Below are 25,577 nucleotides of genomic sequence, written 5' to 3'. Positions count from 1 at the left end.
CATAGTACCCAACAGCATAATATTCCATTCCTCATCTAATGGATTCACTCTAATTAGAAAATACCACAGAGTCAAATTTGTACTTCTCATCCCAGAAAAAAGATAAAAATAATAAAAGCTATTATGTACAGAATGTATTTAAGCAATGAATCCAAGCAAGGCAATAAGAAAATGACAATAATACTTGCATCATCTTCAAGCAGTACAAACATTCTGGATGTGATACAAAAGAAACAAACACAAATTAAGCAGCTTTTACTTCTCACATTGAAACCTAGCAAAAATAAATTATAATAGTCTTCACAGTCTGAAACATACTTAAGACAACTTATGTAAATTTCAAAAACTTGTATTTATAATATTAACAAATTTACAGCATTGTTTACCAACTCTATAAAAAAACAGCTGTGAGTGCAAGCAATTTCAGAAAGTTCCAAACCTGCTTTCAAAGTTATTCACATAAAAATATAAACTGTATTAACAGATTTATGTACAAATACACATTTTATACTTTACAGACTATAATAATCTGACAGCACACCGCAGTGAATGCATTGAGATCGGCCATCTATGTCAGTAATGTAGGCAAATGTACAAAAGGGCCAACATTGTTAAAGCAATTCACATCCGTCACACTACTGAGAGAGATGAAACAAATCATGGCATTTAAAACCTGTTTCAGTGAACACTGTGAACCGCTCAATAGTCAGTCCAGTAGAACCATTTCAAGTTGGGGAGGAGGGAGGCAGGTGGCATGAGTTGATAAGGTAATAATAACTGGTAAAGGGGTGCTTGCATCACATGTGCATGCCATTTCAAAGTGTGGTCTAAATAGACTGATTGTTAAGAAATACGATCACTGAAAAAAAAAGGACAGACCACCACTCTGCCTTTGAATTATTTGTCATCAATCCTTGTGCTCAAATGTTTCTTCTCCAAAATTCCCCGAATCGTTTCAGAAAAGCAAGTGTAAATCTCAGAAGCATTTAGTTATTCATGTTTTCTGTCCTTTTGAATAACTTCATCAAACAATGGAACCTTTCTGATATCTGGAACAAAAATAAAATTGAATTAAGTCTTTGGTCACACTTTGATTTGTTTTCTAATATCTCCTGTTCACAGCAAGTCAGAATATCTTTAAGGGATGTACAGTAGACAGGATATCAGGCCTACTCCTATTTACTTACAAAAGTGAATAGCATTGTTTATGCTCATCTGAGAAACTGCTATTTACAATCAACAACACCCCAACTGTAAACAGCAGCCTTGATCAAACTTCCCTTAACCAGTGGTTCTGTAGGGAAGTGCCAACTATCTGTAGGCACAGCTCAGCCTGTCTCCTACTTCTGCATGTATTCTAGTTGGGCACAGAACTCAAACTGGCTGATGCCGCTTATCTGCGGGATTCACCATGGAGCCCAGCAGCAGAGCAGTGATGTGCTGAGGTTAGGGGAGGATGCAAAGTTTATCTGGACACTCAGATTAACACAAGGGCAGGCCGGCATATGAACAGCAACCTGTATAGGGTTGCTGACTCTGTGGGCTAAAAAGGTATACAAAGGCAAGTGGCTGTTTTACATCGATTTGAACAGAAGCAAACTGGCAAGTTGTGTCAGGGCATTCCAACGTGGGGCATAAGGATCTGATGCTCAATGACCACTTGAATTACTGAGACCACTCCAAAGTAGAGGGTAAGCCTGGTTGGCCTGCCATATCTGGAATATGTTAGTGCAGGTGGAGGGGTACTGTGGGTGATTGTTTTAGGTTGCAAGCCATATGCAGGATGATCTAGTCCAGCATCTGCAAAAGAGCAGCACTCCATCAACCTTGAACTGAAGTGGCTGCACCTGAAACCGGAGGCAAAAATTCTGCCACCAAGCTAAGGTTGGCAAAATTGCTATATGATGGAATGCAATAAGCATTTTGTATATAGTAACACTCTTTCAACACAATTCAACAACACACACAAGTTATATTTTGATAACGGTGTTTGAAGACTACCAAACAAAGCAAAATACACTCTTTGTTCAAAACCCATGGGGTCTCCCTGATCCAACACTGGTTCAAGCCTTATTTTCAGGGCAAAGCTGACTGCATGCAACTCCCTTAACACTGAACTATGTAATTTTAGATTATAGCTTCAAGCCTTGGATAGGGTTTCATCCCAGAATCTACCAATTCAAAGACAATTCAAAAGTTCAATCAACTGAAATAAAGACAGAAAATCCTAGGGATACTCAGCAAGTCTGAGTTTTTTTTTAACCAAAGAAAATCTAGTACTTGTAGCAAAGTACATTTTAAATGGTGATTTTAAAACATTTTTTTAAATCACACTTTGTTGGGTTTAACTTTCAGTTATACTTCAAAAAAAATCTAAAGAAAATGTTCTTGAACACAAAACACCAAAATGAGTACATCTGAATCTATTAACATCTGAATTTATCTTATGATCAACTAGAGGCAAATTGTATTAAGTCTCACCACTAACCTCAGAAACTAGTTTATTGAAATTTACATTGCTTAACTTTAGGAAGCTTTTGAGGACTCCATAATATCAACATCCCAAATGACCTAGCCACCTGCCCCAACTATTGCAGAGTCTGCAGGTCTACACTGGTTTCATCAGTGTAGAACCCAAAGAATGGAGTGGAAGCAAGGGATTGCCCAAGAAGAAAATTGACTTTGAAGGGAGGACTCAAAGGCAAATGCTATTTCATTAAAAGTATAATTTTGATCTGAGGTTTTTTGCACTGTGGATATCAATCTAAAAATATTATTCCATCCGAGAGTCCAAGACCAATTACAGGCAGTCCCCAGGTTACATAAGGGTTCTGCTCCTGAGAAATGTCCATAAGCAGATTTCACCTAATGTCAGAAACATCCATTTTCCATAGCTATCCATATTGTATAGCTCTACATACACTAGCTATAATTCTTTCATTTCATTTAATATTCATCCTAACACTACCCATAATTAAACTAATGGAATTTATGCTGTATACAGTCATGAATAAATACCACAAAACATTTTATTATCTTGAATAATGGTTTAAAAATATATGGGAGAATTTGCCTAAAGTCAGGTCATCTGTAACATGGCAAGCCCCTCTACTGATAAATCACTGCTTCATCTCTCAGGAACCAGTGTTTACCTGGCGTGGGGACCTATGCAGTTTTCTAGATATGTAACTAAAAGTTTCTTCATTTGCTCCTCTCTGTTGGCAATCCAACAATATTGAACGATCATCCTCCCTGAAAAATAAAACAGGATCACAGAGAATAATTTAAAACAGACTTAGAGGCAAAGAGAAACACAAAACGTCAAATAAAATATCCATGGGTCCCAATGCAGTACAAAAGCAGAGTGTTGGAAACACTCCAGTCAGATAGCATCAACAGGGAGCATGCGCTTACTCTAACAGGATAATAAACGCTGTCAGTCTTTAGGTTTACTTGGCCTTGCTCTTTTAAATCATTACAATATATTGTGCTGCATATTGGTAAACATACAACCTAATAAAAGCAAAATGAGGGAAACCAGGCAAATGGGACCCAAGGGAAGAGGAAAGATTGCAAAATCAACCATGTAAATGGCCAAGAAAGAAGTGCAAATTAGAATGGGGGGAATACAATGTCAAATCAGGCACACAGAACTTTAAAGGGAGAATGAGATTTAGTTGAGAAAGGCAAAAAATAGAAAGGAAAAGGAAAAAAAAATTATTTTTAAAATCTTCAACAATTCAAACATGTTTGAATGAAACTCCACATTGTAATAGCCATTTTTCAGTCCCAGTACAGGTGATGGGTAGTGATTAACGTATTTTTTAAAAAATGTACTCAAGCACAAGGGGACAGGATTGCAGAATTTATGAATGCAAACTATGCCCAGTTTGAGTTTCTGCAATTTTGTGCTAGTTTAAAACATGACACTAAAAGCTGGCCCCACCCTTAAAATAGGTCATGCACCCAGATCCAATTTATACCATTCCACTAATCATGAGCTGTTGCAGACCTTCAGGGAGACTATTACATCAAGTAATTTTGAGTGCAAGAACTCAATTGAAAAACCTGTCGAAAAACTTCTTCGCTTAGAAGAAACAGACTATTGTGCACCATCATAATTAGAAAATGGTTCTGTATAGAATTCTTTTAAAAAGGTTATTTGCTGTTATTTAATCCTGGTTATCCAGAAATGGCAGACTGTGATCTTTAATTAAAATGTTTTATTAATCTACTCTTGGTTGTATTAATGAAGCAACATTAGGTTATCACTCTGAAGCGTATCAGAAAAACTTCTTGATCTGAAATTTAAAATTATAGTATAAAAAGCTGTGCATATGCACTGGATCATCAGATTTTTACATATTCAAAGTTAAAGAAAATTTACCTGGCTTATCAATTGTGCTCAAAGCAGAAACTCGTTCCCAACATTTAAATCAGGTTTTGTTGCTCTTCCTATCCAGTTCTAACCTTCTCCCATCACACTGTCCAGCTAACACCAAGCTTTTGTGCTTCCCCTTTTCCTTTGACTCACCACTGGACACCGTATATTGACAGCCTAGGTGTCACTGTCAGTGCCAGTGACATAATCCTGACAGTGAATAAGCCAAGCATGTAGAGGATAGAATAATGATGGATCCTTAGAAAATCATGCAAGTAACAACCAGGAATTCAAAGAGATTAAGTTCTGAAAGGTAATGGGGCCTGGCTTGAAGACAGTAATCATTTACATTATTGGTTGAAAAGAGAGCCATAAGGGAAGTTTGCTTATAGGAGCTTAGTGAGAACATGGCCAAGGGAATGTGAGGAGTTGCCACTGATGTGCTGAGCTTGCAGATTATGACATGACATCTGTCATTCTCTTCAAATCAACTTTGTCCTGCAGTATGGACTGTGGCTATTCTCCAAAGAAATTAAAACATTCCATGTAAAAGCTAGGCAATCCAAACAATAAGCATTTGCAAATTTACTCAGGAACCACCAACAAACTTTGTATATCTGAGAAGCAAACTTTTGAAGACCACAAAATTGACAAATTGAAATCTTACCTAGTCCATGTAATTACAACTTCACCATTCTTCTTGATAACATTTTTAGCAGATAGACTGGTTGGTGATGATACTGTAGACCGACGAGGTTTTCTCATCGTTTTCTCTGGCGTATCTGCTGTCTTTTTGTTATCTTTCTTTGCTGAGGAAGTGGTTTTTCTTTTAGTCTTGGTTTTGTTATTATTTTTCTTACTGGCATTCAAAGGCTCAGCTTCTTTGCGTGCTCTTTTCTCAGTGGAATCCACTTTCACATTACATTTCCTCTTCCTGCTCCCGGAACTAGGACTGGGTTTCAAAGCTGTTGTAGTCAATAATGCATCAGGTTTTGTATTCCCACTGGGGGCTTCAAGTGATGGTTCATGATCCGTACAGTTTTTGGTTAGTGATAGCTGATCTTTCTCCGATGGAGGTGGTTGCATATCGACCTCCATTCCGGACTCCTCTGTACTTCTGCTTTTACCTACTGGATGCTCCACAATTCGGGAGCGATTAGGCAATGATTTGGACATTACATGATCTTGTCTTTCAGGCACTTCTTGCACATTGTTGCTGGATAATATTGCCTGCTTATCAATGGTATCCACAACGGTTTGTCCACCTAGTCCCAACTTGGATGTCTCATTCTCCTTCACCGCTGCAGCAGAGGGCGAGCTCTGCAGTGGAGAATTGCTGTTGGATGCCTTGCATCTTATCTTGACGATGAAGTGATCATTTGACTTTTCCATTACAACAGCCTGCATTGGTGGATGGCAATGATACTGAAAAGCTGAGGCTGGCATCTGCTTGTTCCATGTTGAAGAACTGCTGGAGCTGCTGCTGGAATTGTCCGAATCCAATGCCAAGTGGATATCTTGCTCCGAAGCATCCTCCTCATCCAGGACAGCATTTTCACTGTAATGGCTGGACAAAATGGCCTCACTCATTTCACCAGGCAAGGATAATCCATTCTGAGAGGTTAAGAAGCTGATTTCCCCATCTGATTTAAGAGGCGAGGGCACCGTAAGAGAAACTGCCAGGTCCTCCATCAGAATAGAGGATACGGAGGAACGCATTTGTAGAACTGAATTTGTTTCAATTATCTTCTGATTATTTGAATCCTCAGGTGGACTGATCACCCGAGCATCTTTGTTTTGTACCACCTTGTCAGGAATTTCTAGCATACAGCTTTCATCCAAAATATCTATATTAAGTGGTGGTCTTAACCCAACAGCATGCTTATTTGGTGTAACAGGAGGCCAGGAAATACTATCTCCCTGCGACACTAGACGAGCTTTCTCTGAAGTGGAAGTAACACCAGGCAAATGTGTGCTGACATCAGGATGCATCTTTTCTGGGATAGGCCAAGAATTACATTCCAAAGCCGAAATCCCTTGCTCCAGCAGATCCGATCCCTGTAACAAACATTTGAATATCTCACCCATCTGAGCATCGCTTACCAGGTTAAAAGTAAGAGTAGAGGCCTGTTGTTCTGTCAGTATGCCAAGTTCAGTTTTCTCATGGGAGTCTTTAGTAGAGTTCGAATTTATCAGCGAATCACTTGAAGCATTTGAATTCATCTGATTCACAGACAGCAAGTTTTTGACTTTTGTGGAAGGCCTAGAATTTTCTTTGGAGATATCACCAGCTGAAAGCTCAGTGCAATTCTTTGTATGTTTGTTCAATGTGGTTCCTTTTTGTCTGCTCCCATCAGTAGTTAGTTTCTTTTTCTCAAAGTTCCTTTTGCCCAAAGCATTATTTGCCAAAGATGGCTCTGAAGAGAGGGACCTCTTCAGCTTTAAAGGTTTATCAGCTTTGTGCTTAACCATTACATTTCTCTTCTTACTTTTGATCACCTTCTCATTTTTTCTTTCCTCTTCCAAGGCCAGTTCCAGACTTATATTCTCACAAGAGATGAATGTCTCACGTGCCTTGTCAAACATAAAATCAAACTGCTTTTCCACAAACAGCCACAGTTTTTCTTTCATGTTTGGGGCCTGTTGTGAGAAAATACTGTTTACAATCCCATTGCATTTAACCTGTGATAGTACTGTCTCAATCAATGCACAGATAGAACTTTTTTGTTGTTGCCTGGACTTTGGAAATTTGGACCTTTTAACTATAGAGATGAATTCCGTAATGGCAATTTCAATAATTCGTTTAAACCTGCGGATTTCAAATTGTTTATGAAGCTTCATGTATTTCTTTCGGATGCTCTTTCGAGCGACCATTAGGGCTTCCATTAAGTCAGTAACTGAGGATTTAATCTGATTTTTTTCCATAGAACTCAATGAAGATATTTTGAATCCTTCAGTATTTTGTTTTGATGGCACACCTTTTGATTCTCCTTGCTTCTTAACAGATTTAATTTTGGGTAATACTTCAGAGGAATATTTTACAGCAGATTCATCAGGATTTGCCAGTCTTGTTTCCTTTTCACTTGCGCTTTGACCAGGATTATCTTTCTCTTCATTGCTGCTCTCTTTCACCATTTCAACGTTACTAGCTGGTTTCAGCACTTGAGGCACACACTCATCCACATCACTTATGATTTCTCCTTCTTCTATTTCTTCAGAAGTCCCCAGGGTTTTAACTTTTGCTTTACACAAAGGCTCCTGATTTTCTTTATTTAAATCCAAGGTGCAACTGCTCAGAGAACAACTATCTTGGATTTTCACTTTAGAACCTAAATGGACAAACAAGTTTAAAAAAGCTGAAGTTGCATTTATAATTCATAAATCTTTTAGACAATACTGTTTGTCATCATCATTCATAATTGTAGATAATAAAGGCTTATGCCCCTTTCACTTTACTTGTTTACCTGCACTGCACTTTCTCTGTAGCTGCAACACTATATTCTGCATTCCTTTTACTACTTTAATGTACTTATATCTGGCACGATCTGCCTGAATGGCATGGAAACAAAAGCCTTTCACTGTATCGTGGTACATGACAATAATAAACCAATACTAATATCTTATGAATATCACATTGGACAGTGATCACCTCTGATTTGATCACGAAAAACAAATGGATTCAGTCAGTTATCAATCAAGAAAGGAATTTGAGTTCTAAAGCCATTAACTGTGCAACTTTCTTTCTATACCTGGCAAGAAAGGAAAGCTAACATTCTTTACAGATTATCTGTTCAAATTAGGGTTTTCAATTCCTTGAAGAATCCCAGAGTGAACCCAATGAGATAAATGCATGTTGACATACTGACAATTTTGTTTTCTAATAAAACCTCTTCTCTGCGATGATAATTTTTTTTCCTTTAGCCAGTTGAAAAAGTCCATGTGAAAGAAATAAGATTTCCTGGAAGTGTGTTAATATTCAAGGTAATCCCTTGGTCTGTGTTTGTGTGGAATATTGGTGATGGTAATGCTTAGCAACTGGTAGACAGAGGAAAGGAATGAAACATGTTAGAAATAAAAATATGTGGTTTCCCCAGTGTCCTTACCTGGGCACTATGTATGGTATTATCACTTTGCCCATTACCTAAGAATTTTCAACTTTATCTCATTAGCTCTCAGAAGTCTAGATTTATTCTCTTCACATAACTTAAATCCCTTATACCCGGCAGACAGTTGACAAAAAGGAACAAGTTTAAGGCACTAAAATTATAGGTCACATTGTGAAATAAGCCATCTTTAAGCGAAGAATATGACTGTACCCGACTAAATGAAGATACACATTCCCCAATCCACTTTACACGAAGAAGTTAAATTAAAAAATTTAGAGAAAAAAATTTCACCTGTTTCTTTTTAGATGTAATAACAGGATGATACCTTACGTTAGGTGCCATTTGTTCTGCTAAAAACCCATGTGGATTTGCTGTATTTTGTTTACAGATCTTTACATCAGTACTACCAACTCTCAAGCGTATAAAAGAATTCTGCCCTAAAATACAAGTACCAAGAAAAAAAAACTCACTTTTATCTTTGTTGTCAACATCTCCCTCTGCAGATGTACCTGACTTCTCCAACGCTGAAGATCTGACAGGACGTAGAGGACTGGTTAAAGGACTGATGAGTGCACCTATGCACCCAATATAGGTGAAATCAATGCTTTGGATGGAGTTGTCTTCCAGGTCAACAGGTACACAAGATTTTTTAACTGGTGTGGTAACTGCTGAAGAATCTACCACACTGCCTGTTGTCTGCTGAACTTCACTGCCAGTCAAATCTGGCTCTGAATTTTCATGCAATTGTGCAATAACCACTGTAGCAACATCCAGAGGCTGACCAGAATCTCCAGGGTTGCCAGCACCAGTGAGGGACACAACGTTTTCACTGCTGACTGTGCTGTCAGTTTCAACAGGGCACTCTGAACCCCCATATTGCCCATCAATGGTATGATTAGCTTCCATAAGCTGCTGGGATGTTTTGTTTAGTTCACTCTTGTCAGCCTCCGATGGATTTCCTACAGATTCCAAGCACTCATCGGCAAGAATTTCCACAAGTGGTGTGGAGTTTTCAACCACTTCGCTGATAACTTCCACAGTTCCAACAGTCTCCACAACAATTTCAGCTAACTTTACCGGGTCAGAATCTTCCATTAATATAACTTCAAAGCCTTCCTCCACTTCATCTCCTTTTAGCAGGGCAGAAGGTGTTTTGAGTACTATAGAATCCTGATTACCTGGAGGCACAGAAACCTCAGGTGTTCCCAACTGCATCTCAGTGGATTCAGAGTCTGTGTCCTTTCCTTGATCTTTGCTAGCTTCCTCAGAGCTTCTCTTGTTACTGAAGTCAGTATTCTCTGATGTAGATGCCAAGCAGTCAGCATGCTTCACCACCTCACCTTCACTGAGCACCTGTGTGCATGGTGCCTCCACCTCACAAGAAACAGCAGATGGTCTCTTCACAGGAGAAACAGTAAGCCGCAATGTTTCCATAAAATGCAGCTTGGGATCAGTGTCTCTTACTAAGCTTTGTTCATCTGTCGGGCTCTGTAAGTTACTGGAACCGTGGCCATGTACTGCATCTTCTGTACAATGTCCTTTTGTCATTCTTTCATTTCCCTCAGATAATCTAGTTTTGTCTTTTTCACTTCGATGCTCCTTGTCAATACAGTCTCTTCCATTCTGTAACGAATGCCTGTTAATATTGTAGTCTTTCCGATTTTCTTTGTGTTCAGATTTACCCTTTTCCTTTCTACTTTCATCTTTTTTTAAGCTTCTGATGTCGCTTTTACCAGTCTGTCTAACACTGTCCTTGGCGGTCTCTTCGTCTGGCACTTTCCTATTTGACTGTTTACTTCTTCGGTCTCTGCTAACCTCGGTGCTTCTTTCCTTTCCTGAACTCCTGCTCTCAGTCTTTTGATTTCTTCTTTCTCTGGAAGAGTGGTCCACTGCCACACCAGTGCTCCAACGAGAACTCTTGCAGGGGCTTGCAGGACTTGTCAACTTAGACGACTCACTTCTTTTTTCAGAATGCCGTCTCTCTGGTTCTCTCTCCTTTTGAAAAGGTCGACTTCTTAACCTGTCATCTCTTTGCTTTTCTTGGGCATCTTCCCGATTACTTCTCTGTTCCTTTCTTCTGTCCATTGTCTGCTCTCTGCTTCTGGGGTCACTTTTTTTTGTCTCCTTCTCTTTATGTCTTTTCTCCTTTTCAACGTGGCTTTTTGATTCTTTTGAATCTGCACCGTTTCCTGACGAGACAGTAAGTGTGTCCTGCCCAAGGCGATGCCTGATTTTGTCTGAACTTTTCTCTGGGCCATGCCGACCTGTGCTTCTCATTTCAGAATGTGTTTTTGTACTCTGAGAAGTTCGCCCAAGTTTATCAATCTTTTCTGGAAAACTGAGTCCTTTGTTTTTATTTCCTGGGTCTGATAACTCAGAACTGTGTAACTTTTCAACAGTTCCTTGTCTAACTGAATCCTCTCCATTTAATTTCTCAATTCCTCTCCTTTCCTTGCAAGGAAACAGTTCTGCTTTATCCTTGATGATATTTGGTTTATGAGGTGGTACAGTACTTGTACGTGAGGAAGACTTGCTGCAATGCTCTCTGTCTACAATTGAATGAGGGCTAGAAAGAGATTTGGCATTTCTTGGTAAATTACATTGGTTCTTTGGTTCCAAAATGTTATTTCCACACCCAAGTGGTCCATCTTGGGGACAATTTCCCTCTTCATTTAAGTGAGGAGTGAGCTGACACTGTTCAACATTTGCAGATCTGGACGGACAAGGAAGGTTGCGTCTAGAATAAGTATTATCATTCTGTGATATGATTGGAACATTGAACGATCCTGGGGGATGAGTATAGTGATTATGGTAGCGACGGAGACATGGATTTCCAATCCAATTCATTGATTGTCTGATTGAAGAGAAAATAAAGAGAAACTATTTGCTAGGCTGCACATTACTGATGTACATAAACAAAGAATGCATAATGGCTTACTAAGCAACATATTTCTAAGCAAGATTGCAAAGACATGACTTATAAATTTTGTTTCAATAAAAATCACTCCAAGCTCCATAATTTAAGAGCTTACTAGTTAGCACTGCGGCTTCACATCTCCAGCAACCTGGGCTTGAACCTGATTTTGGATGCTGTTTGTAGGAAGTTTGCACATTCTCTCTGATCTCAAGCGTTTCTGCTCAGTGATCCAGTTTCCAAACATATCTCAAAGGACTGCTGGTAGAAGAATTGGCCACTGTAAACTAACCCTTAATGTATGTAAGTAGCAAAATAATCAAAAGGGTGTTGAAAGGCATCTGATAGATGGAATACAACATGGAAAGATGGAAGATCATCCACTTTAGTCCACAAAACGAAAAAGCAGAGAATTTTTGAAAATGATGACAAATTGGGAAACTTTAATGTTTAAAGGTCTGTGGGTGTCCCTGTACACAAGTTACTGAAAGCTAACACAGAAGCAAGCAATTAGGAGACAAATAGGATCTTAATGCTTGCCAGAAAGGGAGTAAACTAAATATTCACCAGATTGGTTCCTGGGAAGATGTGTTTGCCATACAAGGGGAGACTGAGCAGACTAGGACAGTACTGTCCAGAGCTTAGAAGAATTCTTTTACAGCGTGATTGGCCAGATGCAGAGGGGTCATGTCACCTGGTTGAGGATCAGAACAAGGGGTCATAGTCTTAAAATAAGGAATAGGCCATTTAAGACAGAGATGAGAAATGTATTCATGTAGAAGTGGCGAATCTTCACAATTCTCTATCCCGGAAGAGGCTCAGTCATTGAGTTCATTCAAAACAGACAGCAATAGATTTATAGGACATTAAGGGAATTAAAGGATATGGGGAGAGTGCAGGAGAGTGGTGTTAAGGTAGAAAATCAAGCATGGTGTAGATGAATGGCAGAACAGGCACAAAGGGCTCCTACTCCCAATTCTAACTTTGGGATCTACCTGTTGTTCACTCCTTTGGCTATCCCCATTCCTTAACGGTGATTTCACAACTCTGCAGCCATGCCTTTAAAGCATATTAAGTACGTTTTGCTGATTTGCAGAACATAGGTAAACAATTCATTTTAATTTGATCTTGGACTATTTTACCTTCTGTTTAGCCTATTAATTTCTTCATCCTTACGGATAATTTCCTGACGAGCAGTTTTATGAGCGCTGATATGTTCTTTTTCAGCTGGATGTTCTCATCTGACAGAGTGGAATTCTGGATAGAAACAGAATGGATAGATTCTGGTCTATTATGTTGATCACCTGATTTCATTGCTTACTGTACATGTATTGCACCCACTCAAACAGCAACAAAACCCTGGCCAGGTGCCTCATAACCACAGATTAAATAATTTCTTGATTGATGATGCTGAATTCCAGGTGCTTTTAACAAATATGACATGCAATATATTTCATTTTCCCATGTTCCCCATCTTCTGCTTTCGAGTCAGCACATGACAAATGTGGATAACCAAAACATGGATCTTAATTCTCAAATAAAGAGTCCTCCTGTGTCTTCAAATAACTACATCATAAATTGACTCCAGGGCTTTTTTATTGGATGCTCTGAAACTCCAGTTTTTAAATCTTTTTCATTCCCAATGTGTACCACAGCTTCCAGATCAAAGTCTTAAACTTTGCTGTTCACTAGAGTTGTAGTGACATATAACATTTAAACAGGCATTTGGCCCACCAAATTCACACCAATCAGATATTTACATTAATCCTAATTAAACCCTTTTATAGATTCTCCTCACATTCTCATCAACTTGCGCCATATTCTACCATTCAGCTACACACTAAGGGCAATTTACACTGGTCAATTATCCTAATAACCCACACCTTTGTGAGGTGGTAGGGAACAGGAGCGGGAACACACAGAGGAAACCCATGTGGTCACAGGGAGAACGTACAAACTTCACGCAGACAGCAGCCAAGGGTTGAATCAGGGTCTCTGGCACTGTGAGGCAGTGGCTCTACTAGCTGTGCCATTGTGTCACCATTTATATTCCTTCTCCCGCCTTACCCTTAAAATATAGATTTTCTTCTTGGTTATAAAATCATTATCCATTAGCTTAGGCATCCTTTTCTTGTCAAAGTCCCCATTTGCACCTTAGTACAGCCTTAATATTGCTTCTCCCAGCCTGCTGGATTTCCACTTTTCCAATCAATGCATCTGACCAGAAATAAGTGATGTTTGTCCTGTGTATTTTTCATCCCTGATGACAAAACACTGATAAATCAGATGTCAGGTCTGAATATGCGAACTGACCAATATGAATCATTTACCTTGGTTTCAACTTCATGCAGTTTTTGCAGCAACTCTTCAACTTTCCTTTCTCTCTCTACCGACTTCTCCTGAAACTGTCATAATAAAGAAAAACAATAGTACACTGCAAATGAAAACAATGGTGCAAATGCTCAGCAAGTCAGGCAGCATCTATGGAAAGAGAGAAACGGTTAACAATTTATGTCAATAGCCACGTGCCTTTTGTTGGTTATTCAAATTGCTTCCAGGTCCTGTGCCAATAAGTGAATACAAGTCAACTCCTAAAGGTTGCAGGGAAGGAAATTGGGATGGACTATTGCTGATGCAACAGAAGCTGTTATTAGAACAGCCACACACAAAGAAGCTGGAGGAACTCTGCGGTCAGGCAGCATTTATGGAAGGAACTGAACAGTCAAAGTTTCGGGTCAAAGCCCTTCACTGGGATCCTTGATAATTTTCCTCCACAGATGCTGCCTGACCCGCTGCATTTCTCCATCTCCTTTGTGTGTTGCTCCAGATTTCCAGCATCTGTAGTCTCTTGTCTCTCTATTAGAACAGCCAAATATAATTGGAGAAGAGAAAATGAATAGCTATGGTTAGAATTTAAAGATTTTTGAGTTTTATCAGAGGGACATTAGAACTATTTAGGGAACTTAAAAAGTTTTGCGTCAAATTGAAACTAAATCCCAGGATGTTCTAGCAGTTTTTAAACTGCTACTTTGCTTCAGTCATCGTTACAAAGGACATGCTGAGTAAATAGTACATTATACAGCCAATTCTACAGCCGAGTGTCTGTCTAGATGCAGAAATAATGCTGTCTAGAATAAGAGGTCATGAAATTGATTATGCTGTTGACTCTTACAATGCCTTTCTATAGTTGTTCAAAGAAAGGCTTCCTGTTGTCAGTGAGCACCTTGCTTGTATGTTTACAGATTCTAGGATGTGGAATCTGCCGTCAGTACGGGTTTGATGAACTAGTTATTGCTTCTCTGTCATTTAACTACATTAATGGCACAAGCAGCCCTTCCTCCTATCAAATTGTACCATAACCAAACATGTACCTCTTTCAAAGAGATTTCTTTTGCTGTTCCTTCTTCCGTTAGTATTTCCTCATATAAATCGAAACAATCCTTAGCAGGTTTACTCTTTCCTGAAATATCATCTGAAAACAAAATGTCATTTTTATTAAACATTGATAAGGGGATTATAAATAGTTTATTCTGCTTTAAAAACAGCAAAACTTCCTCGTCCTGGTACATTACATAACGTAGAGCACAAATCCCCTGCTCTCCACCAATGTCTTTATAAAAACTTATTTTTCCATGCAAGGCAAACAGCACAGGAAATGTAATCTTATTTGTGGATGTAATATGCCCCCAAGTGGCATCATATTGGTTGAATGTGAGATGTAGAATAATTGATCCGAAACAAATAGATGTATTTAGTTAGCTAGTTCCACAAGTTACCCAAAATCATACTAGTGTTTATGTTCCACATTCGCCAAGATACTGCCCAATTCACCATTCCTTTCTACCAAAGTGATCACTATGTATTTCACTCAAGTTGGAGATTTTAAAGTTTCCTTTGACCCTTTGTTTTGGTGGTGATGGGTCTTTTTCTTTTGTCATGTTGTGGAAGATTTTGCAAAACTCACGAATTGGAAACATTTAAAATCACTTTATTATTCTGCAACTCCTTTGATGTGTTTGTACTCCTGGATGGCGTAAATAGATGAAATCAATGCAGTCTTCATTATCTTCTTGCTTCCTTTTTCCATCGTTGCTTTTTCAGGTTTATGAGCTCTTTTGTGAAAATTTTCATTTACATGTTGGGTTTCTTTATTTGTTGCATGTGCTATGCAAAAAGAGTTGGACTTTGATATGGAAATGTATCATAATGCTGATGAAGTTTCATTGGGCCAAGGACCAGGAATTTCTACATTCCCTATATACTGCACCTATCCAGCTTTGATTTTAATACAACTTTCATTCTTTTTAACACCATAATTTAAAATGCATTATTTCCTCTGTACGACTGGATCATTAAGACCAATGCACAAGTATTTTTAAGGCTTGCGCTTCCCTGCAATATAACTTGACATGTACCCACTTCCTAAACATACCGGAAAGGTAATAGCATGCTGATTTCTCCCTTTCTTGTGCTTTCTGGAGTGATCTTAATCATAATCTGTTTTCTGCTACATCTTAGGCTAAAACAGCAATTGATTTTTTCGTATAACTGGCAGACTGAAACATCCTCAGAACTACACGACTTGCAGACGCAACAAGTTCTAACATAAACAAATGTATGAGCATTCTAACAAGGTATTATCTATTTTACAGGTTAACCACTAAATAATTACCCAGTGATATACATTCATTGCTTTGAAACACTTGGCTATTTGTGACTAATTATCTGAATCGTGTTAGTAATTCAAGGTGTTGACTTACCTGGCCTTTTACTTAATAAGGTTCAACCAATAAAAAGCCATTCTCTCAACATGCAATTGGAGGAACCTCAAGATTGGAGAGCATTCAGTGGTCAAGCCCACCATTTGTAAATGTTACAATATCTTTGAAAAATTGAGAATATCATGAATTTCTACATACATGAAGCAGACTGTCCACCACCATGATAGTCTGTGTCCAGGCCATCATAGATGTCCACAGAGTTTTCATTATCCGTCTTCACTGGTGAAACTACAAAGTACATAAAGAGAAAGCCAACAATTACTTCAAAGTAGTTAACAACAAAATAAAACATAAGAAAAACTGAACACATTGTCCAGTGCAGCCGTGGAACCATGCTATAAAATAAATTGCAAATAAACAAATACTTTGAGCCATCGAGAAAAAAGGGAAGACAGAGCAATCTGTTGTTCACAAGAAATGTCTTTTAAATTTGCAAGTCGCTGTTCAGACTTATGATACTCATTTTATCCAATATTGTCAGACTTGAGTCCTCCCAGGGGATATGTCAGGAATCCACCTACCCAAATCGCAATCACCACACCCGCAAAACAGCCCTTCCTAAATTCTGCCAAAACAAAAGATGACCCCCGACCTAGTGAAGCACAGGACTGTCCCGATTTCAGTAAACCCTGATTTGCATGCCCAACTGCTGTGATCTGCTTTCAACAGCTCCAACATGTTAGTTTGTTATTTTTTTCCTCCAACTACCCTCATCTATCGTCACCTGGACAACTTTGGTCTCCATTCTATTACAGATGTTCCTCTTGTCCTCGCCACTTCTCCCGCTGCCTGCAAACTAAAACGTGCCTGTTTCGCAATTTTCCAGCTCTGACGAAAGGTCATTAATCTGAAACATTAACTCTTTCAGATTAACATTTTCCAGAAATCGATAGATTCAGGCGTGGTTCCGGAGGACTGGAGGGTCGCAAATGTAGTTCCGTTGTATAAGAAAGGAGGGAGGCAGCATAAAGGAAATTACAGACCTATTAGTCTGACGTCAGTGGTGGGAAAGTTATTGGAATCTATCCTCAAAGACGGGGTTACGGAATACCTAGAGGCGCAGGGCAGGATAGGTCCTAGCCAACATGGTTTTGTGAAGGGAAGATCCTGCCTGACCAACCTATTGGAGTTTTTGAAGAAATCACAGGCAAGGTGGATAAGGGAGAGGCGGTAGATGTTGTGTATTTAGACTTTCAAAAGGCCTTTGATAAGGTGCTTCACAAGAGACTGATTAATAAGATGAGAGGTCATGGAATTACGGGTAGGATAACAGAATGGGTGGAGCATTGGCTGGTTGACAGGAAGCAAAGAGTGGAATAAAAGGATCTCGTTCTGGTTGGTTACCGGTTACTAGTGGTGTGCCGCAGGGGTCGGTGTTGGGACCGCTCCTTTTTACCTTGTACATTAACGATTTGGATGATGGAATAAATGGTTTCGTGGCTAAGTTTGCGGATGACACCAAGATGGGGGAGGAGTAGGGAGTATTGAAGAGATAGGAAGGTTGCAGAGGGACCTAGACAGTTTAGGAGAATGGGCAAGGAAATGGCAGATGAGATTCAATGTAGGGAAATGTGCAGTTGTACACTTTGGAAGCAGAAATAAGCGGGCAGATTATTATCTAGGAGGAGAGAAAATCCAAAGCATGGAAGTACAAAGGGACTTGGGGGTACTCGTGCAAGATACCTTAAAGGTTAACCACCAGGTCGGATCGGTGGTAAAGAAAGCGAATGCTATGTTGGCATTCAATTTCGAGAGGTATAGTGTATAAAAGTAAGGAAGTGTTAATGAGGCTCTACGGGGCACTAGTGAGGCCTCATTTGGAATATTGTGCACCGTTTTGGGCCCACAATCTTAGGAAGGATGTGTTGACATTGGAGAGGGTTCAGAGGAGATTTGCGAGGATGATTCCAGGAATGAAAGGGCTTAAGTATGAGGAGCGTTTGTCGGCTCTTGGACTGTACTCGCTGGAGTACAGAAGAATGAGAGGGGACCTCATAGCGACGTTTAAAATATTGATAGGAAAGGACAGAGTAAATGTGGCTAGGCTGTTTCCCTTGGTGGGTGAGTCCAGGACCAGAGGGCACAATCTTAAAATTGGAGGGTACAGTTTCAAAACAGAGATGAGGAAAAATTTCTTTAGCCAGAGGGTGGTGAATTTGTGGAACTCCTTGCCACGTACAGCAGTGGAAGCCAGATCAGTGGGGGCATTCAAGGAGGAGATAGATAGACATCTAAATAGTCAGGATATCAAGGGATATGGGGATAAGGCCGGTAATTGGGATTAGAATAGTTTTTTTTTTCTTCTTCCCCCATTCCCCATTTCTCATTTCTATTTCCCTTTCCTTGGAGCAGATTCAATGGGCCGAATGGCCTGCTTCTGCTCCCTTGTCTTGTGATCTTGTGAACTCTGTTTTTCTCTCTCTGCAGATGCTGCCTGACCAACTGAGAATCTCCACCACTTCTTTGTTTTTGAGAAAATAAGTGAGAGCAGGAGGCATCAAAGGGTATGGAGGGGAGAGCAAGAATTTGGTAGAGATGGAAGATTAGCAATGGCTGCACATCCAACATTCGGCATGGATGTGGCGGGCTGAAGGGCCCACTTATGAGCTGTCAATGACTCAAGTTCTTCCTCATCTCCATTTAAATGGGCAACAACTTACTCTAAAACTATACCCCCCAATCTTAAATAACCCACCTCAGCATTTACTCTTTCAATCCCCAACAGAATCCTGTATGTTTCACTAAGATCACCTCTCATTTTTCTATACTCTAATGAGTGAAGCCACAACCTGTTCAACCTCTCTTTGTAGGTCAACTCCTTCATCCCAGGAATCAATCTAGCGAACCTTCTCAGCAATGCCTCCAATGGAAGTATATCCTTCCTTACATATAAAGACCAAAACCATAAACAGTATTCCAAGTATGGTCACCCCAGCATTCTTGAAAGTTGCATCAAAACTTCCCTATTTTTTTCCCCGCACCCCTTCCAATGATGGCCAACATTCCATTTGCATCCTAACCACTCGCAATTCCTGCATGTTAATTTTTAGTGTTTTATGTATTACTACCCTTAGGTCCCTTTGTACCACAGCATTTTGTAGTTTCACTCCACTTAAATAATTATTTCCTTTTCATTCTTACTTCCAAAGTGAATAACCTAAAAACTTTCCCACATGCTATTGTATTCCATCTGCCAACTTCTTGCCCAATCGGTTTACCCATCCATCTCTCTTTGCAGGCTCTTGGTATCCTCCTCACAAGTTGTTACCCAACTACCTTTGCATCATTAGCAAATTTGGCTTCAAATCAGTCCCTTCATCCAAGTCATTAATGAAAATAGTTGAGGCTCCAAAACTGATCCCTGTGGCAGTCCATTAGTTACTGATTGACACTTAGAAAATGGCCCACTTTCTTTTAGTTTGCTGATCCATCCAAATTATTTCCCCAATCCATATTAACTTCTATTTGGCTTTATTTTGGAGTTGTCAGCTTTCCTGGCCAACATATGCAAGTTACTGATGTTAATGTACGTTCATCTAAGCCCCTGCCACATCAGCAGAGCCCCTAAAGATCCTCACTGCGTGAGAGAGGGAGAGGGGAGAGGGAGGGAGAGGGGGGAAGGGAAAGAATAAACAGGGCAAACTGACAAAGAACATTCGAACTGTTTCGTACCAAAACTGTCCTCTTGAAATTGATCACCATGAAGATAATATGCACTGCTGCTCCCTTCACCTTTGTCCATGATGTCCTTAGAAATTCTCCATCTGAGTGAACAGAAAGTTTACAATCAACATTTAGAGTCTGTGTTAGCATCCAATTAGAAAATGTGCCTTCTTCATAAATTGCATGCACTGACATCCGCATCCACATTAGCAAATACAAACCTACTTTTAGTCTGCAAACTTCCCTTAGTTGAGAGATAGAGTGAAGTTCTATAGCTGAAAAAGCCAAAAGTACTTAAAAACACTGGCTTTTTTGAAGGATGCATGCTGACCATATTACAACCTATTGTAATGTTAATGTCCTTGATTCTTCCCAATTAATGAAATGCACCACATAATTCTGAAGTCTATTCAAATGTAATATCTTTCAAAGTCATGGCCAATTTGCATTTGTGAAACATTAGAGGAGGAGGGATAAGGAAACACAACTTAAGGACAATGTTCCCGAGAAAGTTTTGCGAAACAACCTTTAGGCTATCAAAAAGAAATCTGATATCACATTCAATAGTATGCAGATCAATAAAATTGACGTGTTGTTGTTAAATTGTGATCATCAGTCATTAGACAGTGTACACTGAAGCCTTCCCAATTATCGCGGGGGTCTTCAACTAGCTTGAAGAAGTCTCTGATAAACTACTACCAACCCGTCATCTGTGGAACAAGAGGAGCCAACACACTCGATCACTGTTACACTACTATCAAGAATGCTTACTGCACCATACCACGCCTGCACTTTGGGCAAGTCCGATCACCTGGCTGTACTTCTACCCCTGACATATAGGCAGAGACCGAAGACCACAGCACCAGTGGTGAGGACTGCAAAGGTATGGTCAAAGGAGGCTGAGGAGTGTTTACAGGACTGCTTTGAATTGGTGGACTGGAAGATATTCAGAGTTTCATCTTTGGATATGAATATGGCACAGATGAGTGTGTGCTGTTGAGAACATACCGCATTTTCCCAAACCAGAAGCCCTGGATGAACCAGGAGATTTGCAGTCTGCTGAGGGCTAGATTTGTGGCGGTCAAGACAGGTGATCCTGAACTCTACAAGAGGTCCAGTTACGACCTACAGAAGGCCATCATGAGAGTGAAAAGGCAATTCTCTGTGGAGTTAGAGACACAAACAGATGCATGACAGCTGTGGCAGGGTTTGCATGCCATTACTTCCTATAAGGCGAAACCTAACAGCATAAATAGCAGCGATGCTTCACTCCCTGATGAGCTCAACGCCATTTATGCACGCTTTGAGAGGGAGAATGACACTACACCTGTGTGAATCCCCACAGCAGCTGGCGGCACTGTGATCTGTCTTGGAAGCTGACGTCAGAACATCCTTCAAGAGGGTGAACCCTTGCAAGGTGTCAGGCCCCGACAGTGTACCTGGCAGGGTACTGAAAATCTGTGCCAATCAACTGGCTAGAGTGTTCAAGGACATCTTCAACCTCTCACTGCTGCAGACAGAGGTTCCCACTTGCTTCAAAAGGGTATCAATCACACCAGTGCCTAAGAAGAGCAGAGTGAGCTGCCTCAATGTCTATCGCCTGGTAGCACTCACATCTGCTGTGATGAAGTGCTTTGAGTGATTGGTCAAGGCTAGAATTAACTCCTGCCTGAGCAAGGACCTGGACCCATTGCTATTTGCCTACCGCCACAACAGGTCTACAGCGGACGCAATTACACTGGTTTTACATTTGGCTTTGGAGCACTTAGGAAGCAGCAAAACATACATCAGGCTGCTGTTTATTGATTACACCTCAGCGTTCAACACCTTCATCCCCTCAGGACTAATCAACAAGCTTCAAAACCTGAGCCTTTGTACCTCCCTCTGCAAATGGATCCTCGACTTCCTTATCAGGAGACCACAGTCAGCGCGGATCAATAGTAACATCTCCTCCTTGCTGACAATCAACACAGGCACACCTCAAACACCATTATAAATTTGCTGATGACACCACTGTTGTTGGCAGAATCTCAGATGGCGACGAGGAGGCGTACAGAAGTGAGATAGATCAGCTGGTTGAGTGGTCTTGCAACAACAACCTCGCACTCAACATCAGCAAAGTCAAGGAGTTGATTGTGGACTTCAGGAAGGGGAGGTCGGGAGAACACACATCAGTGTTCATTGAGGGGTCAGCGGTGGAAAGGGTGAGCAGCTTCAAGTTCCTGTTCGTCACCATCTCAGAGGATCTATCCTGGGCCCAACGTATTGATGCAATCACAAAGAAGGCACGCCAGCATCTCTACTTCATCAGGAATTTGAGGGAGATTCGGTATGTCACCAAAGACTCTTGCAAATTTCTACAGATGTAGGTGGAGAGCACTCTGACTGGTTGCATCGCCACCTGGTGTGAAGGCTCGAATGTACAGGATCGAAAGAGGCTCCAGAGGGTTGTAGACTCAGCAAGCTCCATCCCTCCCTGCCATAGAGGACATCTTCACGAGGCAGTGCCTCAAGAAGGCGCATCCTTCGTCAAGGACACTCATCATCCGGACATGCCCTCTTTGTGTTACTACCATCGGGGAGGAGGTACAGGAGCCTGAAGACCCACATTCAACGTTTCAGGAACAGCTTCTTCCCCTCCATCATCAGATTTCTGAATGGTCCATGAACACTATCTCATTATTCCTCTTTGGCACTATTTATTTTTGTAACTTATAGTAATTTTTATGTCTTGTAAAATACTGCTGCTGCAAACACAAATTTCACAACATATGTCAGTGATAATAAAACTGATTCTGACAAATGGGATAAAGAACAATGACATAGATCACTACATTTGTTTTGAGCAAAGTTTAGATAATTGTCGATGCAGGGGCAAAGAATTGGATTAAAACTAGTCCTTGTCTATGCTACTCTTCACTCTGTGCTAACCATGACTTCATCTGATAGACAGCACCTCTGACAACACAGCACATCTTCAGAATTGCAGTACTGTCATCCTTGAATTTTGTTCTCAAGGTCATCGGTTAGGAGTTAAGAGTCAAAGCCTTCCTTCCTAAAGGCAACAGTGCTGCTGTCAGAGCCATGGCTAAATCCAGCTTATGACTTCTGTACCATTGCAGTAGCATAAGAACAATTCTCAGGGCAACCTGTATATTCATATTCTAGGTAGCGTCTGAACAGAGAATTGCAGTCTTGTTGCTTCTTTCAAATTCTATAGCTTTGGAAAATTGTAATCTAATCACGCAGATTCAGCATGGCTTCATGAAGGAGAAAGAGTGTCAAATGAATTAGAGCTTTTTGACAAAGTCTCCACCAGAGTGTCAGAGGGGAACCAGTGGATCTATCGTATTTGGATTTTGAGGAGGCATCTGATAAGGGTGCCTCATGAAAGATTAAGTCACAAGATAAGAGCCCATAGTGTTGGAGGCAACATATCATCATGGATAGACTGGCTAATGTGCAGGAAGCACCAATTAGAGGTAAGGGGTGTCATTTTCAGGCTGGTAACCTGTGACTAGTGGAATCTCACAAGCTGGACACAGCCATTTACAAAATGACTTGGAGGAAGCAAGCAAATGGACTGTTACCAGAAATGGGTGAGAAGGCAGAATATTAGAAGGATACAGTTTACCAATAGGTTAGCTGACAAAGAAAAAGTTGCCAATAGAATATAGTGTTAGAAAATGTGAATTTGCTCACTTTGCAAGGAAGCATGATGAAAACAGATTATTTAAATGAAAAACTGTAAAAAGCTGCAGTGCAGAAGGATTTGGGATCCTTGTGCATAAAACACAGAAAGCGAGCATACAAGTACAGCAAGCTAATAGAATATTAGCCCTTATAACAGTGGGGTTGGAGTATAAAAGTAGGAAAGTTTTACTGCAACTGTAAAATGCACTAGGAAGACCACAGCTAGTACACCAGGAACACTCTTGGTCTCCCATTTTAGATGATTCAGACGAGGTTAACTTGGATGATTTTAGATATGGAGATGTTGTCCTAGGAGGAAACATGACACAGGTTGGGACTATAATCATTGGAGTTTAGAAAACTGAGAGGCTTTCTTATTGAAACATGCAATATTCTTGGGGGGGGGGGTTGACAGGGTAAATGCTGAGATGTTTCCTTCTTGAATTTGGCCATGTAATCTCCTCATTTTGAGAGATGGCCAGATTCTCTGTCAGCTAGCAAAACTCTATATTCTGTTTGGAGTGATACAGATTATGTAATACTGAACTTAAATTTAGCATTTTGATTTTTATTCTTCTAATTTGATGTTTCTTGAGTTCCCCCCCTCCCCCCACCAATCAATACAAAGCCCTGGCTCCCTTCTTCTATACGCTGCACATTTTGTTTTATTCAGGTTGTGGGTGTCACAGGCTCCAATATTTACTGCCCAGCCCTAGTAAACCCGAGAAAGACTTGGTAGGCCATTTTGTATAACTGGACTACCGTCTTGTAATTATTTTCTCGATGGTTCAGCGGAGAAGTGTAGAACATGGTATTGAACCAGGCAAACATGGAGGAGCGCAGGTTTGATCTCTAGGTGCACAAACCAGCAAAATAAAACAAAATCACCTATAGCCACAGCTGGCAAACATCATTCTATGGTTTCTGGAACTTGGCTTTAAATCAGAGGGCTGCAAATAGAGAAAAGCAAGAAGCATTCAAGAAAAAAGGGGCGAGGGGTGCATAGCGGAAAATGAGCGCTAAAAATGCAAAGACTGGGCTTTCAACGTTGCCTTTCAACTTAGCAGGCCAACAAAGTTGTCCTTCCTTCAAGGCAGAATTTGAATGACAGTCACAGCCCAATCAGACATCACAATAACTTAGTTATCCCCTGATTATAGTGTCAATGATCCCGAGTCTCCCTCTGGTGAACAAAATGCATTTACTGAAGTGAATAGCAACACAATTGCAACAACAGGGGGGGCGGGGTGAGGGTGATGTGGGTGCTAAGGGATGAGGGGGGAAGGGTGATGTGGGCGCTGTGGGGGGGTGATGTGGGCACTGAGGGTGGAGGGGGGTGATGTGGGCACTAAGGGTGGAGGGGGGGATGATGTGGGCACTAAGGGTGGAGGGGGGTGATGCGGGCACTAAGGGTGGAGGATGATGGGGGAGGGTGATGTGGGCACTAAGGGTGGAGGGGGGTGATGTGGGCACCAAGGGTGGAGGGGGGAGGGTGATGTGGGCACTAAGGGTGGAGGGTGATGTGGGGAGGGTGATGTGGGCACTAAAGGTGGAGGGCGTGTGTGTGTGTGGACAAACCGAATGATCCACACCGAGAGGTACGAACCAACTCAAGACAGCCCGGGAAAGGCAGGAGTGCGGGGTAGTTGCAACGCGGAATGAAAGTTGCGGACTTGCCTCTGCTGCGCCGCCGGCCCGCCGCCCGTCTACTGGCCGCCCTGCACACACGCCATTGCCCGCCCGCCGCACCGCGGCTGCCGCTCAGCCCCGGCTGCTCCGCGCCGTCCCGGGAAACAGGAGCGAGGCTGCCCTTCCCGCGCCTTCCGCCCTCACACCCGCGCCCCGACCAACCGACCCGGCACCAAGAGGCACCGGCTCAGCACCAAGCTGGGGGGACTCCGCCAGCAACGACCTCTAAAGGCAACGACCTCACCTGCAGCTGAGCGGAGAATGGAAGGAGCAGGCCATCTAACACGCCAAATGTTAGTCACATGTACATCAAAACACACAGTGAAATACACTTTTTGCGTAGAGTGTTC

The 25,577-nt window shown here is 41.0% G+C and overlaps 1 protein-coding gene across 1 annotated transcript; it reads right to left on the bottom strand.

Annotated features, from left to right (window-relative positions):
• On the bottom strand, positions 1 to 25,374 carry casp8ap2 (caspase 8 associated protein 2). Its single transcript, XM_052024880.1, is given in 11 exon segments — positions 1 to 1,049; positions 3,153 to 3,252; positions 5,049 to 7,710; positions 8,958 to 11,341; positions 12,544 to 12,604; positions 12,607 to 12,658; positions 13,732 to 13,806; positions 14,773 to 14,873; positions 16,321 to 16,410; positions 19,855 to 19,946; positions 25,216 to 25,374. Coding segments are annotated over 10 exon segments (5,658 nt in total). The 5' UTR covers positions 19,925 to 19,946; positions 25,216 to 25,374; the 3' UTR covers positions 1 to 986.
• Positions 25,375 to 25,577: the final 203 nt, after the last annotated feature.

Source organism: Pristis pectinata, chromosome 10 (assembly GCF_009764475.1).
Source record: "Pristis pectinata isolate sPriPec2 chromosome 10, sPriPec2.1.pri, whole genome shotgun sequence".
Taxonomy (NCBI): domain Eukaryota; kingdom Metazoa; phylum Chordata; class Chondrichthyes; order Rhinopristiformes; family Pristidae; genus Pristis; species Pristis pectinata.
Note: the sequence above shows the minus strand (reverse complement) of the source record. Positions and strands in the feature narration are given on the sequence as shown.